The sequence below is a fragment of the Mastigoproctus giganteus genome, chromosome 9 (genome assembly GCF_048544385.1).
Source record: "Mastigoproctus giganteus isolate SK-2022 chromosome 9, ASM4854438v1, whole genome shotgun sequence".
Classification (NCBI taxonomy): Eukaryota; Metazoa; Arthropoda; class Arachnida; order Uropygi; family Thelyphonidae; genus Mastigoproctus; species Mastigoproctus giganteus.
This window is the reverse complement of record NC_143583.1, coordinates 123,291,067-123,307,520: the sequence shown is the minus strand read 5'-3', so window position 1 is coordinate 123,307,520 and position 16,454 is coordinate 123,291,067. Positions and strand designations below refer to the sequence as shown.

Below are 16,454 nucleotides of genomic sequence, written 5' to 3'. Positions count from 1 at the left end.
CTTAGCCTTTTTTACAAATTCTGGCCAACAACTTTGGTCAGAGACCAAAATTAAGCAGTACAAAATTAAGCTTGGATTTATTCAGAACTTGTTCATACTGTTATAAGATTTAGTATGCAAAAAATGAAGTTGGAGATTTGGATACAAGCCAATTGCTATGTTCTTACCTTGAATAGCCTTAGTGTATTAAAATATTTAAGTTCAAATAAAGGACACGAGTTAAAGTGAAATGATGAATTTCATCAATACAAGAATAATTTCACTGATATAATCAGCAAATATTGGGATCGGCAGATTTAAAGCCATATTTCACCACAGAGAACAAGAACACAAATCATGCAGATCATCCCATTTTGTATTCTTATAGTATCAAATTACATGTGCAACTGAGAATTGCCATTGTAAAGGGATCCTTCTGCAAAAGAGATTATCATTAAATTGTGTTTGGAGATACCCAGGGGACTAATAACATTAACTATATACTTTGAATGGTTGTTGGTGTGGAAAAGATCAAGAGTGTTTGGTGATTAGCATTTTCTGGTATTCTAGTAGGTAATGAAAAGTTGTGGAAGGCTATTAGTAATAGCAACATCCTCTGCATCTCTACAAGCTATGTACATGCAACTAGAAAATTGAAACCAGCTGCAGTTGTAAACATTAACATCACCAAGGAACAACAATATGCCACGTACCTAACAATACATTTTTTCAAATTAAAATTGTTGTGTATTTTAATAAAATACAAAAAAAAATTAATAATTTTTTGCTTTTTGCAATAAAATTATTTTGTTTAATAATAATAATAATAATAATAATAATAAATAGTAGCCAAGCTCCCTGGATAGAAATAGAATGGAAGAAAGCCAAGGACGTACAATAGATGAGAGTGGGAGATTTGGGAGGAAGAAGAAAAAAGTCTATCAGGAAGTGAACCTCAGGAATAGATAACGTTCACAACTACTAGTACAAAAACTACTAGTACTTGCACATACAAGCACCTAGCAGAGCAGTTCGCCCAAATGATAAGGCACCCAGAGACAAGCCCAAAGTTTCTCCCTCAAGGAATCACATATCTGAAGGCTAAAGACCAAGATATCCAGTGAAATACAGGCCTATCACCAGTCTCCCAATGATGTACAAGATCCTGACCAGATGCATAACCAAGAAGACAGCAGACCACTTGGAGAGCCAGAACATAATGGTAAAACAGCAAAGGATGCAAGGAGCAATTAACCATAGATGCTGCAGTTATAGAGCAAGCCTACTTGAAGCGTGCGCAACCTGTACATGGCCTACATAGATTACCACAAGGCCTTCAACTCCATGCCTCATAACTGGCAAATAGAGATGCTGAAGATCTACAAAGTCAATCTGACAGTGACAAATTTCCCAGAGGCAGCCATGACAAAATGGAGTACCATCATCAAGGTTGAGAATATAACAACCAGACCGATCACCATCAGGAGAAGAATCTTTCAGGGAGATGCCTTGAGCCCACTGTAGTTTTGTGATGTAACCTCAAAGAATGAAGGAAAATCCTGTGTATCCTCTCTCACCTGATGTACATGAATGACATCAAGCTCTATTTGGCAACAAAAAAGAAACTCCAGCAATTAAACTGGATTCACTAAAGAATTCAGCAATGATATCAGGATGGAATTTGGTCTAGATAAATGCAAGGCCCAAGGGATTGCATCAGGGAAAATTAGTTGGCCAAAACTACCAGCTGCGGACTAGTAAAGAGATTGAAGCCATGAGAGGGGAAGAGATCTATAAATACCTGAGAATAATACAGGCTTGGCAGTTAGAGCACATGGAAATCAAGGGCTGCCTGACCAAAAAATACCATCAGAGACTCAGAAGCCTGCTCAAAGCAAAAACAAAGCTGAATGAAGGGAACACATTTAAAGCCATAAACACCTATGCAGTCCAAATCCTAACATACTCCTTCACGATCATTGATTGGACTAACACCAAGCTGGAGGATATCACGAGAAAAACAAGGACAATGATGACCAAGAGCCGCCAACACCACCCGAAATAAGCTGTGGAGAGACTGAAAATAACTCGAAAAGAGGGAGGAAGGGGCCTGATAGACCTCATCGAGCAACAGAAAACAGTGATAGCTAACCTGAAAGATTACTTCCAGAAAAACACAGCAGCATTCTACCAGGCCACAAGGAAGATAGACAAGCCACATACCCCCACTCAACCTAAGTGAGGAGTCAAATCCCACCCAGATGGCACAAACAAAGCTTGAAAGATGGGCAAAGAAGTCACTCCATGGCAGACATGGAGTGACTTCTTTGGAGTGGGAAGAATGCTCTTCCCCAAGACTGAAGGATTCATGCTTGCCATTCAAGACCAGGTAATCAGCACCAGAAACTATAGAAAATACATCGCCAAGGAGCCCAGAGTGTCAGCTGATACATGTTTGTTTGTTATTTGGTTTTTAGGAGCATTAGCAACTAAGGCCATATTGTTCCGGGATATGCAGTGGTCATTCCCTGACCTTTCCGCATCCTCCGTATTTGGTGGTGACGGGCTCGAACCCCGGTGTAATCAAGAAGCGTGTGCTATGCACTGCTGCTCCTTCCCACCTGGCTACGGAGGCACCTTGCTGATACATGTAGACAATGCCACCTAGCCTCAGAAATGATCAAACACATCACCGCAGGAGGATGCAAGGTGATCACCCAGACTGAGTACACTCGTAGACATATCCAAGTAGCCAGGATAATACATCAGAAGCTAGCAAGGAAATACCAGTTGATCAAAGAAAGTGTACCGTATTACAAGTACGAACCCTAGGCAGTACTAGAGACCCCAACCCACAAGGTGTACTGAGACCACGCCATAATAATAGACAAGACAATTCTGCACAGCAGACCTGACATAACCCTTGTCGACAAGAAGGAAAAGCTACCTGTCTGATTGACATAGCATTGCCCAACACTGGTAACCTCCAGAACACCCACAAGGAAAAGATCAGGAAGTACACGAATCTAAGACAAGAGATCAAAGAGATGTGGCATATGCAACAAGTAACGACCACCCTGATCATCGTGTAAACCACCGGTACAGTGCCAAAGACCCTACCTAACAGCCTAGCAGCAATAGGTCTACCAGAGAACACTTACAGGTAACTGCAGAAAGTCGCAATCCTGAACACCTGTAGAATAATCTGGCCTCTATATAGTGCTTGCATATAGAGGCAAGAGATTTGAGTCGACTTATAGATTAAGGCACAAGAGAAGCACCATGGGGGGATAAAATTATTAAATTGACCAAATGAATGTTACTTATATCAGCATGCTATGGAAAGTACTACACTCAAGAATACTCTGGACCTGATCTTTATCCACAATTCAGACAGTATCATAGGGTTGAAGTAGTGATAAGATGATGAGTGAGGTCTTGATTGATAAAGGTAGGTATTTGTTTCATGAAAGAACTCTGTAGCAATCTGACTGTCATGGTTCAGCATGCTGGCCCACATTCAGAAACACTGGCTTAGATGTGTGTGCACAGTTCAGTTAATGAACTATGACTCAGCCCATGCTGGTGCTACTTCCATTTAAATGGTACCATGTATTTACTGGTGCATACAAGTAATATTACTAATACAAGTGGCATGGCTGCACTCTGAAATTCAATTCTTCACAAGTGTGCAATATTATGTCATGTACCTCATGCATAATAGTGTCCTCTTTAAATTTTCATTCGTCTAATTGGCGACAAGAAGGAACTTTTCTTTACTTTACTTTACTTTACTTTTTTTTACTTTTCTTTACCGTCAGAGCATCTTGCAAGAATTTTGCATAATCCCAGTTCGTGCACCATCTGTTCTATTCCATTCTTGTAAGAGTTAAGATGCCTGCCCTTATAATACTGTTATTTGTGTAGAGTGGAATAATCTACTTTGGCAATGTCTATACATGGGTTTTTTGTAGAGGCTTGAGGACCAAACATTTCAACACGAGGAAGCTATTGAGATCACCTGCTCTACCTTCTCCAAAAACTGATAATATGGATAGTTTAATAAGTATTTATTTAACTATAAAAGGTGAAGTACAGAGTGGACACTGAGGAGAGTTATTTCCAGTGAGTAGCTGTATGAGATAATTATGTCCAATATGTATCTTTACAAGGAAACTTCTTCCTATTGGTCTGAGTGCAAGCAAGATAACTAAAAATCATGAACCACTCTTTATTTGTGAGAAGTTATTATTTGTATGACTTTGCTGTGCTTGTTTCCAATGCACATGGTACCCTTCACATAGAAGATCAATAATAGTAAGTGAACTGAAATATGTGCCAAGATAGCAAAGGTTGGGCTTTGGCAGCCTGATGAGCATACTCATTTACAAATCCAAGGCTATGCTAATCATTACTTGCTGAATTTATAAGAATTTTCATAACTAACAGGGAGAGGTTGTGATATTTTGATGGGACCAATACCAGAATACAGAGCTTGATGAGCAATTTCTGAAACAGGTAGACAGCCATTTTCCAGAAAACAGAATAAATGCAAAATGTAGAGCATGGATTCTGCTTCCTCTGCATTTGTTACAACATTTATGTTGTAACAAGTGTTTTCATATATTTAGCAGATGCCAACATGTAAAATGATAAATAATGCATAGTTTTATTATACTGAAAAGTGAACAGCAGCATATAGAAAAGTGAGTTTTCTTTCAATTAATCTTGAGCAAAATGGAAAATATTTGACATAGTTAGCAGAAATCAACATTTAACAATTATCACTTATTTGTTAAATATCCAACTATGAGATTTCTCTGGAACAATGGCAATGATGAGCATAAACAAAATGCACATGCATAATACAACTTTTAAATTTATGGACAAATAAAATTTAATGTCAACAAGTGAGAGGCACAGAGATTTATTTTTATATTTTTACAAGGCAGAGCTGTGTTTATATTCAAATAGTAGCTAAGTGCCAGTTCAAAATTCATGCATTCGCATCAATAACAGTTTGTGATTTGTTTCATTGTGAATCAGAATAAAGGTCAAGTGTACAGAAAATTATTGAAAAATTCTATTAAGGCAAAGAAAGAAAGACCCATTTTCGACTGAACTATGTAGAAGGAGTTCAAGAATTTAGTATTTAATAGTTGTGTGCTGATAGCAGAAAGAAGTGCAAAAGCCACTTCTTTCTGCAAAAAAAAAAAAAAAAAAAAAAAAAAAAAAATTGGCCAGAGAGATGCTTCTGCAATGCCAAAACTTGATTGCAGAACAATGGAAAAGATCATGTGGCCTGAAGAGTCTCAATTAACACTTTTTTGCACCAAATGTCGGGTGAGGGTGTGGCATAAACCTCATGAAGCCATGTATCCAGACTGCCTTGGGTCTACTACTGAAGCAACTGGAGGTGGTATCATGGTATGGGCTGGATGCACTCATGCCATTAGAAGGCTACATTACCTCCAATGAATATCTTCTGTTGTATCACACCAACTTACTTCTGCAATACTTCATTTTTATCCAGATTGCAATTGATTTTTCAAGATGAGAATGCAACTTTCCACCATGCAAAAATTATATCTTAATGGTTTGCGGAACATTCCCAAGATTTCCAACATTTACCGTTGTTGCCAAATTCTCCAGATCTGAATCCAATTGAGAATGTCTAGGATATATTGGAAAGGGCAGTTTGGCTTCATAGTCCGATACTGAGAACAAAATACAGCAACTAACTTATATCTGATGGAAGAATGGTCAAATCTGAAGACTCCCTCAGATACCTAGTGAAATCCATTCCACAATATAAACAAGCTGTAATTCAGGCAAAAAGTGGCACTACTAGATATTGAATAAATTTCTAATTTTTTGGTAAGTGAATGAAGATCACAAATCTTTCTTAATAAATTATTAATATGGAGTTGCATACTAAAAAGGTTAGAAATCACTGTTCTATAGCTATTAAAACATATAAAATAACCAGTCATCATCTTTGTACTACTGAACTTAATTCATCAAACTAACTTCCCCACCCCCTTTTCCTCCAGTACTATCTTTCTGCATGTGTATTCACTGAGACTAATAACATTCAGAAACCCAATTTTTACCCACTCATGGTACTCAGAATTTTAATTAAACTTTTGAATCTGAAATTATCATTTTAAAACAAATATATATTGTATGAGTATGATTTTTAATGTATTTCCTATCATTTATAAATTTCATTCAAAAGAAATAACGAAATATTATTTATTATTCAGAATTAATTTATTAGAAATCTAGTTGTATTTATAATAGTGGCCTTTTCTGCAGTACAGTTTTCTTATTATGTTTTTTTTTTTTTTTTTTCTGTGACAGCTATTTTCATTGAATGCCTTTATTTTGTGTGCTCTCTTCTGTATTTTCCTTGTGGTTACTTTTGGAACAGCTTTCATATACAACCTAAGTTACAACATATAAAGTTTTGAATACAATGTTACCAAGTTTCTTTTTTATATATTCAGCCCTCAACCTAACCATGGTACTCTTTGGGATAACTATTAAAAAATACATTTACATGACAGGTAAATACATTGATGGACAAAAAAAAAAGATACAAATGAGCAACTTCATTCTGATATACAAATATGGTTGTTTTTAAGAAGATTAGGCTGTCTAGTTCACTCAGTCAACCAAACACAAAACATGTGTAAATAATGTTTCACAGCCCAATCTAGTTGTATTAATTCTGTAGAAAGGCAGAAAGGGACCTGAATATCCATTCACATGTAATATCATGACTGCAGAGTAGATTTAGAAAGCCCAAATATCTCAAAAAGCTATACAAGGGTGACAAAATGGCACGCCACCATTTTGACTGATATCTAGCTCCAACTGTCAGATGATGTAAGGAGATGACAGCACAGTAATTCTCTTCTGTGTTTGCTGCTGACAAAGTATGGACTATCACAGACAAAACTGGATCCCTCAGTCAATGGGAGAAAGGTCTGTATTCAAGAAGGCTATGTGTGTCCCTTTCACTTTACATATTTCGTATGGTGTCAGGTTCAATTGACATACATATGTCAATTGAACCTGAGTGCAAGCTGAAATGTGAAGTTTGTAGATAAATACAGATTAAATCTGTAGTTTACTTCTTGGAAGATCTTATTATTATTTGAAAGACAGACCTCAAACTAACATATAAAGAAGATGGTTTTGACAGGTCTAATATGCAATGTATATACATATATATGAAACTGCACAACTCATGTGAGGAAGATTGAAATCCTGGAATTCTATGTCAGACTTTTTTTTGGGATGAGATAGTAAGCTATCAGTTCCTCGTAATGCCTAATACTGCGATTCCCACAGAGTGTAACTGTTTGAAGGGCTTCCTTTAGGTGCAGTATTATCCTGAGTGGAGCTGCCACCAAAATTTCCTGAGCTGAATCCCATTAAAAGCATGCCTGGGATGTTCTGGGAAGAAAAATTTAAAGTCATAAACCATCCCAGAACCTTCTTTGAGACCTGCTCACCTGGAAACACAGCATTGAATACTATCAGAACTCTTAAACACCCTTGTTAACATGAGTCCAATATGTGTTGCATGGTTCTCAGGGATAGTAAAGAGTAATTAAGGCTGTTATACTGTGTTGATTTATAACACACCAATTTGTCCACCAATGTATTATTAACACTTTTTTTGCTATAGAATTGCAAAAGGACAGTGTGTGTGTATAAGAGGCACTTTAAAAGTAACGAGACTGGCAAAACTGTTCATTGGAAACGATTTGATCAATAAGGTCCATGTGTCATATTGTGGAATGGCATTTGGTCAGTCAGTAGTGCAATGTTCATGTGAGAACACCACACAATTAACTGATTGTTTTGTTCTACTGTATCTGTGCCATAGCTCACTAAACCTAATGCTCTACTAAGCCTCATTTCTTAATGGAGACAGTGAAAGATATTTTGCACACATTTTAAGATAAAGACGTAGCATAAAATTTTGTGAAACTCAGACAAAGCAGTCAACAGATGTTAGAGATGTTAAAGAAAGCCATTTGGCTAAAAGAAATGAGCAGAGTAACAGTATTCAGATGGTAACATTTTGAGGGTAGCAAAAAAAAAAAAAAAAAAAAGTTTACAGTGCTTGAGATGGAGAACAGGGATAGCCATTACAGATGCATTTATCAAAAAAGCAAATCAGCTGTTATATGAGGACAAAATATTATTGTTATGGGAACTGTCTGCTATTTTAAATTTGCCACTGGAAGGGATTCACCAGACTAACAGTAATATTAAGCATGAGATGAGCAAGATGATTTCCCCACGATCTCAATGGCGACTAAAACAAACATGCATGGAAACCTGACAGTAAAATATGACTATTGCTGAAAAAAACCTTGATTTTTTATCATCCATAATCACCTGTGATGAGCCTTGGATCTCACATTATGGCCCAGAAGCAAAGCAGCAGGAAACACAAAAAATCACCTTGACTGAAGAAATTTTCCACAGCACCTCCATCAGGAAAAGTGATGCTCTATTGAACTGGGTATCTCAGAAATAACTATGAATGATGAATATTATATAAAGATAGTTAAAATTCATTTCTTTGATTCATTCATTCTAAAACCATATATACATATGGTGGGGTGCACCATATGTACATATGGTGGAGGCATTGGTGATCATTAGTGGAACACAAGTAGAACAAACACCATCTACAGTACCAAACTTGCCTCATATGATTTCTGGGTATTTCCACACTTAAACATAAGCCATGGGGGCAACAAATTTGCTTCCGATTTTTTTTTATTTATTTTTTTGTTAGTTGTTGGCACATCAACTTCTGTGGCCATATTGCACCTGCCAAGGTTTTTGCATTTTCTACTCTGATCCAAGCGCGAGGCAGAATTCAAACCCGCAACCTTAAGGGTTGCCAGGCAGGCACTTGACCCACCCGGTCAGCTGCTTCTGATACAGAAGTAAAACAATCAACTGCTGTTATCCTATGCTAGATGTCTGAAAACTGTCTACTATGTGTACATTTTCAGAAGTAGTTGTAGCACTCTCAAAAATTACATCACATGAAGGATGCTACTTTAGAAAAAAGGAACCCAAGCGTAAGGAAACCTAAGATACTGAAAAAGGTGAGCAGTCTCATTACTCTTGAAATACCTCTCATATACAGTGGGGAAGGGGACTTTTTATATGCACATTAACTGAAGGAATTCTTTCTTACCTTTCACATCAATTAGCTCATCAAAAAGCCTAATTGGTCTAATGGCCAGAAACTGTGTAAAATCTTTCATGCCTATGTGAAATGGATTCCTGTCATCCAATTGTAAGTGGAGATGTAAATGTAGCCGGAGATCAGTTTCAATGTCACAGCACAGAGGGTCTAGGAAATTCTAATGAATAAGTTCTGAATGTTACTTTCAAAAACAATCTGAATATGAACATCTAGTGAGTATATTACTCTTAATGATTAAAACTAAAATTCAGGCCAAGAAAATATACATAACTCTACTAGCAGAGAAAGTTTTGCTCTTTCTTAAGGAGCATGAGAACAAACTAACATTAGAGCAAAGGTTGGGATTAAAATCCCAACTTTTGCTCTGATGTTGTTTTTTGTTTTTTTTTTCAATGCCTTAAGCTCAGGAAAAGTAATACTGCACAAAAATTATATATAAATTATCTATCAATATACTTTAATGGTTAGCAGAACAAGAAGATATTTCATGAGAAATTGGCAAGCTATGAAAATTATTTCTTTCAGTGATAACTTCACTGTACACAATGTAAGGTGAATGTTTTGACGACCAAGGAAGCAAAGGAGGCAGAAACCACCAGCATACTGGATGTTCCCAACTTAGGCAGTGATGCTGTTCATGACATGTCTAGCACGCATGCCACAAAAAATGTACTACAAGTGGGTCCACTCAATGCTGAGGCATCTTCTGATGCCTCTGTCTTGTACCACTTGAAACATTGCAAGGCTGACAGTAGAGCTAATCCAGTTAATGAAAATGCTGCTAATGATCTATGCTAATGCAGCCCTCTGTAGTAATCAATCACAAGCTGGCCACATAAATAGATCAGTCATACCTAACAGCCTGCACTACGACTATTCAAACTGATGATGATGTTGTCATTCACCCTATAAATAGTATCCCTAGAAATAACAACCAAACCTCCACTGAACCATTCTTCAACAGTAGTCTGAAAAGTAAAACACTTCATGATATAATAAAGAAGCAGCTCTTGATTTTTAATTACCACATTGGTTCACTCATTTCCTGTATCTTGGCTGCCACTGCACCAGACATTAATAGCAGCCTTTCACAGAGTCAGTACAACCCGCCTTCTTAAGACTCAGCACTCCTAACACCTGTATATCTCTATCATTTTGTACAGCTAGAACATAATCCACCAAGGCACCAATATACCTTCTAACAAGAAATGTAGAATCTGCCAGACCATGACCACTCATCCAACGCCGGGCTGAAGTTGTTGCACAGCCTTCTTACTCATCCACCCCCTAACTCAATGAATAGTCCAAGAAGCAGAAACCAGGAGGCTGCAACTACATCTAACTTGTCTTCTTGGTCAAAACCTCCTCACCATTTTATGACTAGCACTGCTGAGACATAAAAATTGACTCCAGGAACTTTATCATTTCAGACCCTCTACACTTGTGACATCAGATAGAGCGAATTCCTGGTTGTTTCTGTGATGCAAGATTTCTATCGTGGAAGGACATTTCCAAGAACATCACCGCATAATATTAAACTGAGTACAATACACATAAATACCTTTTAAATCTACAACACAGAAGGATCTAGACATGAACAGATGTGGCCCTTCACTGCTAACCGTGACACCATTCTGGGCAGAGATCATTATGTCATCTCTATGGTCCACAGTTGCCATGACAGGTCTCGTTATCCTGCAGAAAGAAATCTGCGACTGTAACTGCACCTAAGAGAAAAAGGTCATTTAAAATGGGTACATTGCCACCTCTAAACTGCAAGTGATACACCTATCAGATCTCCATCTTCTATGAAGCTTATTCATATCCAGACTCACCCCACAAACAATCCCCAGCTGACAATGAATAGAACATCAAGCAAGAGCTTCAGCTTAGTGTCTCTATCTCACTTCTAAAGAGAGCATCTCTCCATGCATCTTTCAAAGGTCAATGCTCAGCATTTCAGCTTTATATTAGCTACTTCTTTGGCCAATTCTGGATCATAAATAAACTACTACTATATTAATCAGACCATATGAAACTAAGTCCAAGGTCTAAGGCACTATCCACTATCAAATTGAGGAAAGATATATATTTACCATAAGGTGTAAAGGGAAGGGTTTTTACTTTCGTAAAGGTGACTATAGTGGTCTCAGACAGTTTTTAAATTCTATACAGTAGAACCAACTGATAATGTTACAACAGCAAATTCTAAATGGGAAGCATCAACGTATTTAATTATGGAAGCCACTAGGCTTTTCATACCGATTAAGAAATACTGTTCAAGGTTTAGACCTAAATGGATGTCAGATGAACTAATGAGACTTGTGGCAGAGAAGAAAAATGCATGGGATGCATATAAATTATCAGGTGACACAGAAGTGTACAGCAGATCTAAGCTAGTCTGTAATCAAGTTAGGCAAGCGAAGGCAGATTATAAGAAATTTTTGGCAAAGGATGTTAAGAAAAACAGCAATGGCTTCTTTAGTTATATAAACTCTAGAAGAAAGGGGATGAATCAAATTGGCATGCTTGATATTGATGGCTCAACTGTTGATAATCCTTCTTAGATAGATGACAAAAATTGAATGAGTATTTTGCATCTACGTTCACACATTAGGAATTCTGTAGGGAAGTGGAAGACTGTACAGATGCTTATTAAACTCTAACAGTGAACTTAATGATTTTGTAATAACTGAGAGCAAAGTGGAGGAGAAATTGTTGAAGTTAAACACTAGAAAGGCACCTGGGGTGGAAGGCATCTATCCAGTTATATTAAAGGTGGCTGCAAAGGAAGTAAGCAAACCCTTAGCCATAACTATGAGAGAATTCTTGGACTCAGGAGAAGACCCACAGAGTGGAGAAGTGCTAATATATCCCCAATTCACAAAAGGGGATCAAAGTGTGATACAAGTAATTACAGACCTGTTAGTTTAACTTCTGTTCCGGGGAAAATAACGTCACTGGCGAAAGAAGCATTGCAGGATCATCTAGACAAGACTGCAGTAATAATTCAGACACAGCATGGGTTTGTTAAGGGAAAGTCTTGTGTGACAAATTTGATTGGATACTATGATGTGGTTACAAAGGAACTGGATGCAAAAAATAATTTTGATATCATATACTTGGATTTCAGGACAGCTTTTGATACTGTTGTGCATGGAAGACTACTGTACAAACTGGAGCAGTATGGTATTAAGAGAAAGTTGCTACAATGGATAAAAGGGTAGCTGAGTGGGGGAAGACAAAGAGGGATAATCAATGGAACCTGCTCTTTGGGGACTAATGTTATTAGTGGTGTCCCCCAGGGTTTGGTCTTGAGCCCACTGTTGTTTTGTATATTTATCAATGATATTGATGAAGATATATCAGGCTTAATGTCCCAGTTTGCAGATGATACAAAGGTTGGCAGGGTTGTTAATGACAGTAATGGCAGTGTGCTACTGCAATAGGATCTAGAAAAGTTGGGCAGATGAGTTGAGAAGTGGCAACTGAAGTTTAACATTGACAAATGCAAAGTACTGCATACATTTCTCTGGGGTAGAAGTAACCCCAGAGAAACATACCAACCGTGTGGTACTACACTTAAGGCGGTAGGAAAAAAAAAAAAGCTGGGAGTAATTGTGCTGTCAGATATGAAGTCTTCTGAACTGTGCAGACAGGCTGCCAGAGTAGGTCATGGGGTTTAGTTAATGATATACAGGAATTTTGCTAGTAGGGAAAAGGAGGTGATTATCCCTTTGTATAAGGCAAAGGTCAGGCCATGCCTTGAGTACTGCATACAGATCTGAAGGCCTCATTTTAGGAAGGATGTTCAGTTGCTAGAACAAGTATAGAGAAGGGTAACAAGATTGGTGAGATGAATGAGAGCATGGTCTTTCGAAGAAAGGCTTAAGTTCTGCAATTTGCAGTGTCTGGAGAATAGGCACCTGCAATGTGATCTGATTGAGGTGTATGAGGCCTTAAATGGGTTAAGCAGGCTTAATTCTGATGAGATTCTTCCTCTTGCTCAGATTACAAACCTGAGGGGACGCAAATTCAAATTGAGGAAAGACAGTCATAGATATGTGCAGAAATTTGCCTTTAGCCAGTGGGTAGTTGGATGCTGGAACAAACTTCCATCTGTCATTGTGGAAGTTGATAGCTTAAATAAATTCAATGTGGAACTGGACAACCTTTCTGAGGTAATGGAAGTTGGAAATGGTTTTTTTTTTTTTTTTTTTTTTTTTTTTGGCTGATACTACATAAGCTTGCTTTCTTGTATCACATGCCACTACTACTACTATATTAATCAGGTCATATGAAACTAAGTCCAAGGTCAACCGGTGTCTAGTCGCAGCTACTCAGCTGTCTAAGAAAGACAACTTCCAAGCATGACCCCCAGTACTTATTCTCAGTGGATAGCATCACCCATATGGCACCGTTTCAGAGCTTAATTAGTTGTTACTTAAGTTTATTTAATTATTACTTAAGTAGTTATTACCCATTGATGAGGAGCCAATAAGCTCCGAAATGGTGCCGCATGGGTGATGGTATCTGCTGATAATAAGTAACAATGATGTTCTCCTATGGTGAAGTGTTACTTATTCGAAGTAGTGCAATATAATGGCACAAAGTTAGTACTCAAGTATATCTCATATTGTGAAGGTATTCACAATACGACAGTGGTTTTCAACCTTTTTTTAATAATGGCACCCCTAAGCCATTTATTTTATTTTGCGGCTCCCCTACTTAATTTTCTGCCTGTTAGACCCGATTCTCTCTCTCTGTATATATATATAATATTAAAAATATATTATATATGATAGTTAATACAATAATATAATTATAAAATTTCATTTCATAATACAAATTATATATATACAGTATATAATAATTTTATTCTTTATATAGAGGTACTAAGTAAACATCAATTACAGATCACCACAAAATTAAAAAGATACTGTACACCTTTTTATAATGAAATAAACATATAAATTTTAAAAAAATAATAAGTTTAAGTAACTTAAACCCAAATTACTTGGCACCGCTGGAATGTTGTTGTGGCACCCTAAGGTGCTGCGGCACCCCAGTTGAAAACCACTGCAATATGAGATATACTTAATGATGCCAATTTATAACTACTTAAGTAGTTGGCTATATACAGAAATGATGCAATTGCACTATGCTATTTAACTTGTATGCTAGTTAACTCCCTACGTAACCTAAGGTCTTTGTCCTAAACTACTTCACACTATCAGGCATCTCTCATATCGTGGAGTTATACTTTCCAACTGAGTTGTAATCATTGCGACACCAGGGTACCTGCCCACCCAATGATGAGGAGCCAATAAGCTCTGAAACGGTGCTGTATGGGTAAAGGTATCTGCTGAGGAAAAGTAACAATAGTCTTCTCCTATGGTGAAATATTACTTATTTGAGGTAATGCAATATCATGGCAACTCATTGTTAAGTTATTCACAATGAGATATACTTAATGATGCCAATTTATAACTACTTAGGTAGTTGGCTACATACAGAAATTATGCAATTGCACTAACCTGCACATTGGTTATTATTATTATTAATTATTGTGGTTATTGTTTGGATTGGACAAGCTCAATGCTGATGGAATTCTTCCTCTTGATCAGACTATACATAATGAGGGGACATATTCAAATTCAAGAGGAAGGGCAGTTGCAGTACAGATGTGCAAAAGTTTGCCTTAAATAAATTCGAGGAGCTACTAGACAAACTACTGGAGGGAATGAATAGGTGAAATGAGAAGACTTTTTTTTTTTTTTTTCTTTTTCTTTTATTTTTGGCTGATGCTATACAAGTTTGCTCTCTTGCACCATTTGCCACTTCTAATACTATTGTTATTGTTATTTTTATTATTGTCAAAATACACTCAAAATTTCCTACCTTGTATGTTCACACAGTATGCAAAATAAGCTTGAGATACTTGAGCAGATACTCTTGTCCCAAATGTTATTTGCTTTGTTTTAGTACTGCTTACACTCAAGTCTCAAGCTATTAAAAAATATACTGATATGACACTAGAGTCAAAGTCAACTTGCCATACTCTGCCCATAACTCTGATACTAATTTGAAATTCAATTCTCCCTCAAGTAGATCAAATTTGTTGCCAGATTTCAGAGAAACAGTACACAACCATATGATCATTAACCAGACTACTCTACTAGTCCAACCAATGAAACATCTACAGAAAGGATAGACAGGATAGGAAGCGGGGAGGGGTTATGCTATTAGTTAAGAAACACATAAAAACCAAGGAAGTGAAGCCAGTCGACATCGCTGGACAGTGCAGTGTGGAGTCAGTTTGGTGTGACATAAACATTGGGAGATCAAAATTGAGAGTAGGAGTGTGCTATAGGCCTAATGACTCTGATGAGTATAATAAGGAACTGTACAGGGAAATAGAGTGGGCCAGTAAATCAGAGTGTCTTATAATGGGAGATTTTAATTTCCCAGATATTGACTGGAATTTGGGGGCTGGTTACTCACACACTAGCAGGACTTTTGTGGATTTATTGGATGATTGTTTTCTACATCGGCATGTTCGGGAGTCAACTAGAGGGATTAATACTCTTGATTTGATTATCAGCAGTGATTCTTCATGCATTAAGAATCTGCAGATAAATGATCCACTAGGTGGCAGTGATCACAGTGTGCTGAAGTGGGATTTACTCAAAGAGGTAACTACCATTAGGGGTAAAGGGAAGGGTTATTGCTTCCGTAAAGGCGACTACGATGGACTGAGACAGTATTTAAATTCTATACAGTGGGACTAACTGATGATGTTACCAACAGAAAATTCAAAATGGGAAGCATTCAAAGAACTTATCTTGGAAGCTACTAGGCTTTACATACCAACTAAGAAATATTGTTCAAGGTTTAGGCCAAAATGGATGTCAGATGAACTAATGAGGCATATGGCAGAGAAGAAAAATGCATGGGATACATACAAATTAACACATGACACAGAAGCCTATGATAGATACAAGTTGATATGCAACCAAGTTACAAAGGAGGTTAGGCAGGCGAAGGCAGATTACGAGAAATCCTTAGCAAGGGATGCAAAGAAAAACAGCAAAGAGTTCTTTACTTATGTAAACTCTAGAAGGAAGGGGATGAATCAGATTGGTCCACTCGATATTGATGGGTCAAGTGTTGATGATCCTGCTCAGGTAGCTAACAAACTAAATGAATATTTTGCATCGACATTCAC

At 37.2% G+C, this 16,454-nt stretch overlaps 1 protein-coding gene across 4 annotated transcripts in view; it reads right to left on the bottom strand.

The window, feature by feature from the left end:
• Nucleotides 1-16,454, bottom strand: part of SWIP (strumpellin and WASH-interacting protein) — a 496,362-nt gene that overhangs the window by 175,816 nt on the left and 304,092 nt on the right. For all 4 annotated transcript variants that reach the window (XM_090381778.1, XM_090381779.1, XM_090381782.1 and 1 more), the window contains one exon: nucleotides 9,215-9,383. In XM_090381778.1, the coding sequence (XP_090237904.1) occupies nucleotides 9,215-9,383 (169 nt within the window). The remainder of the gene's footprint in view (nucleotides 1-9,214; nucleotides 9,384-16,454) is intronic.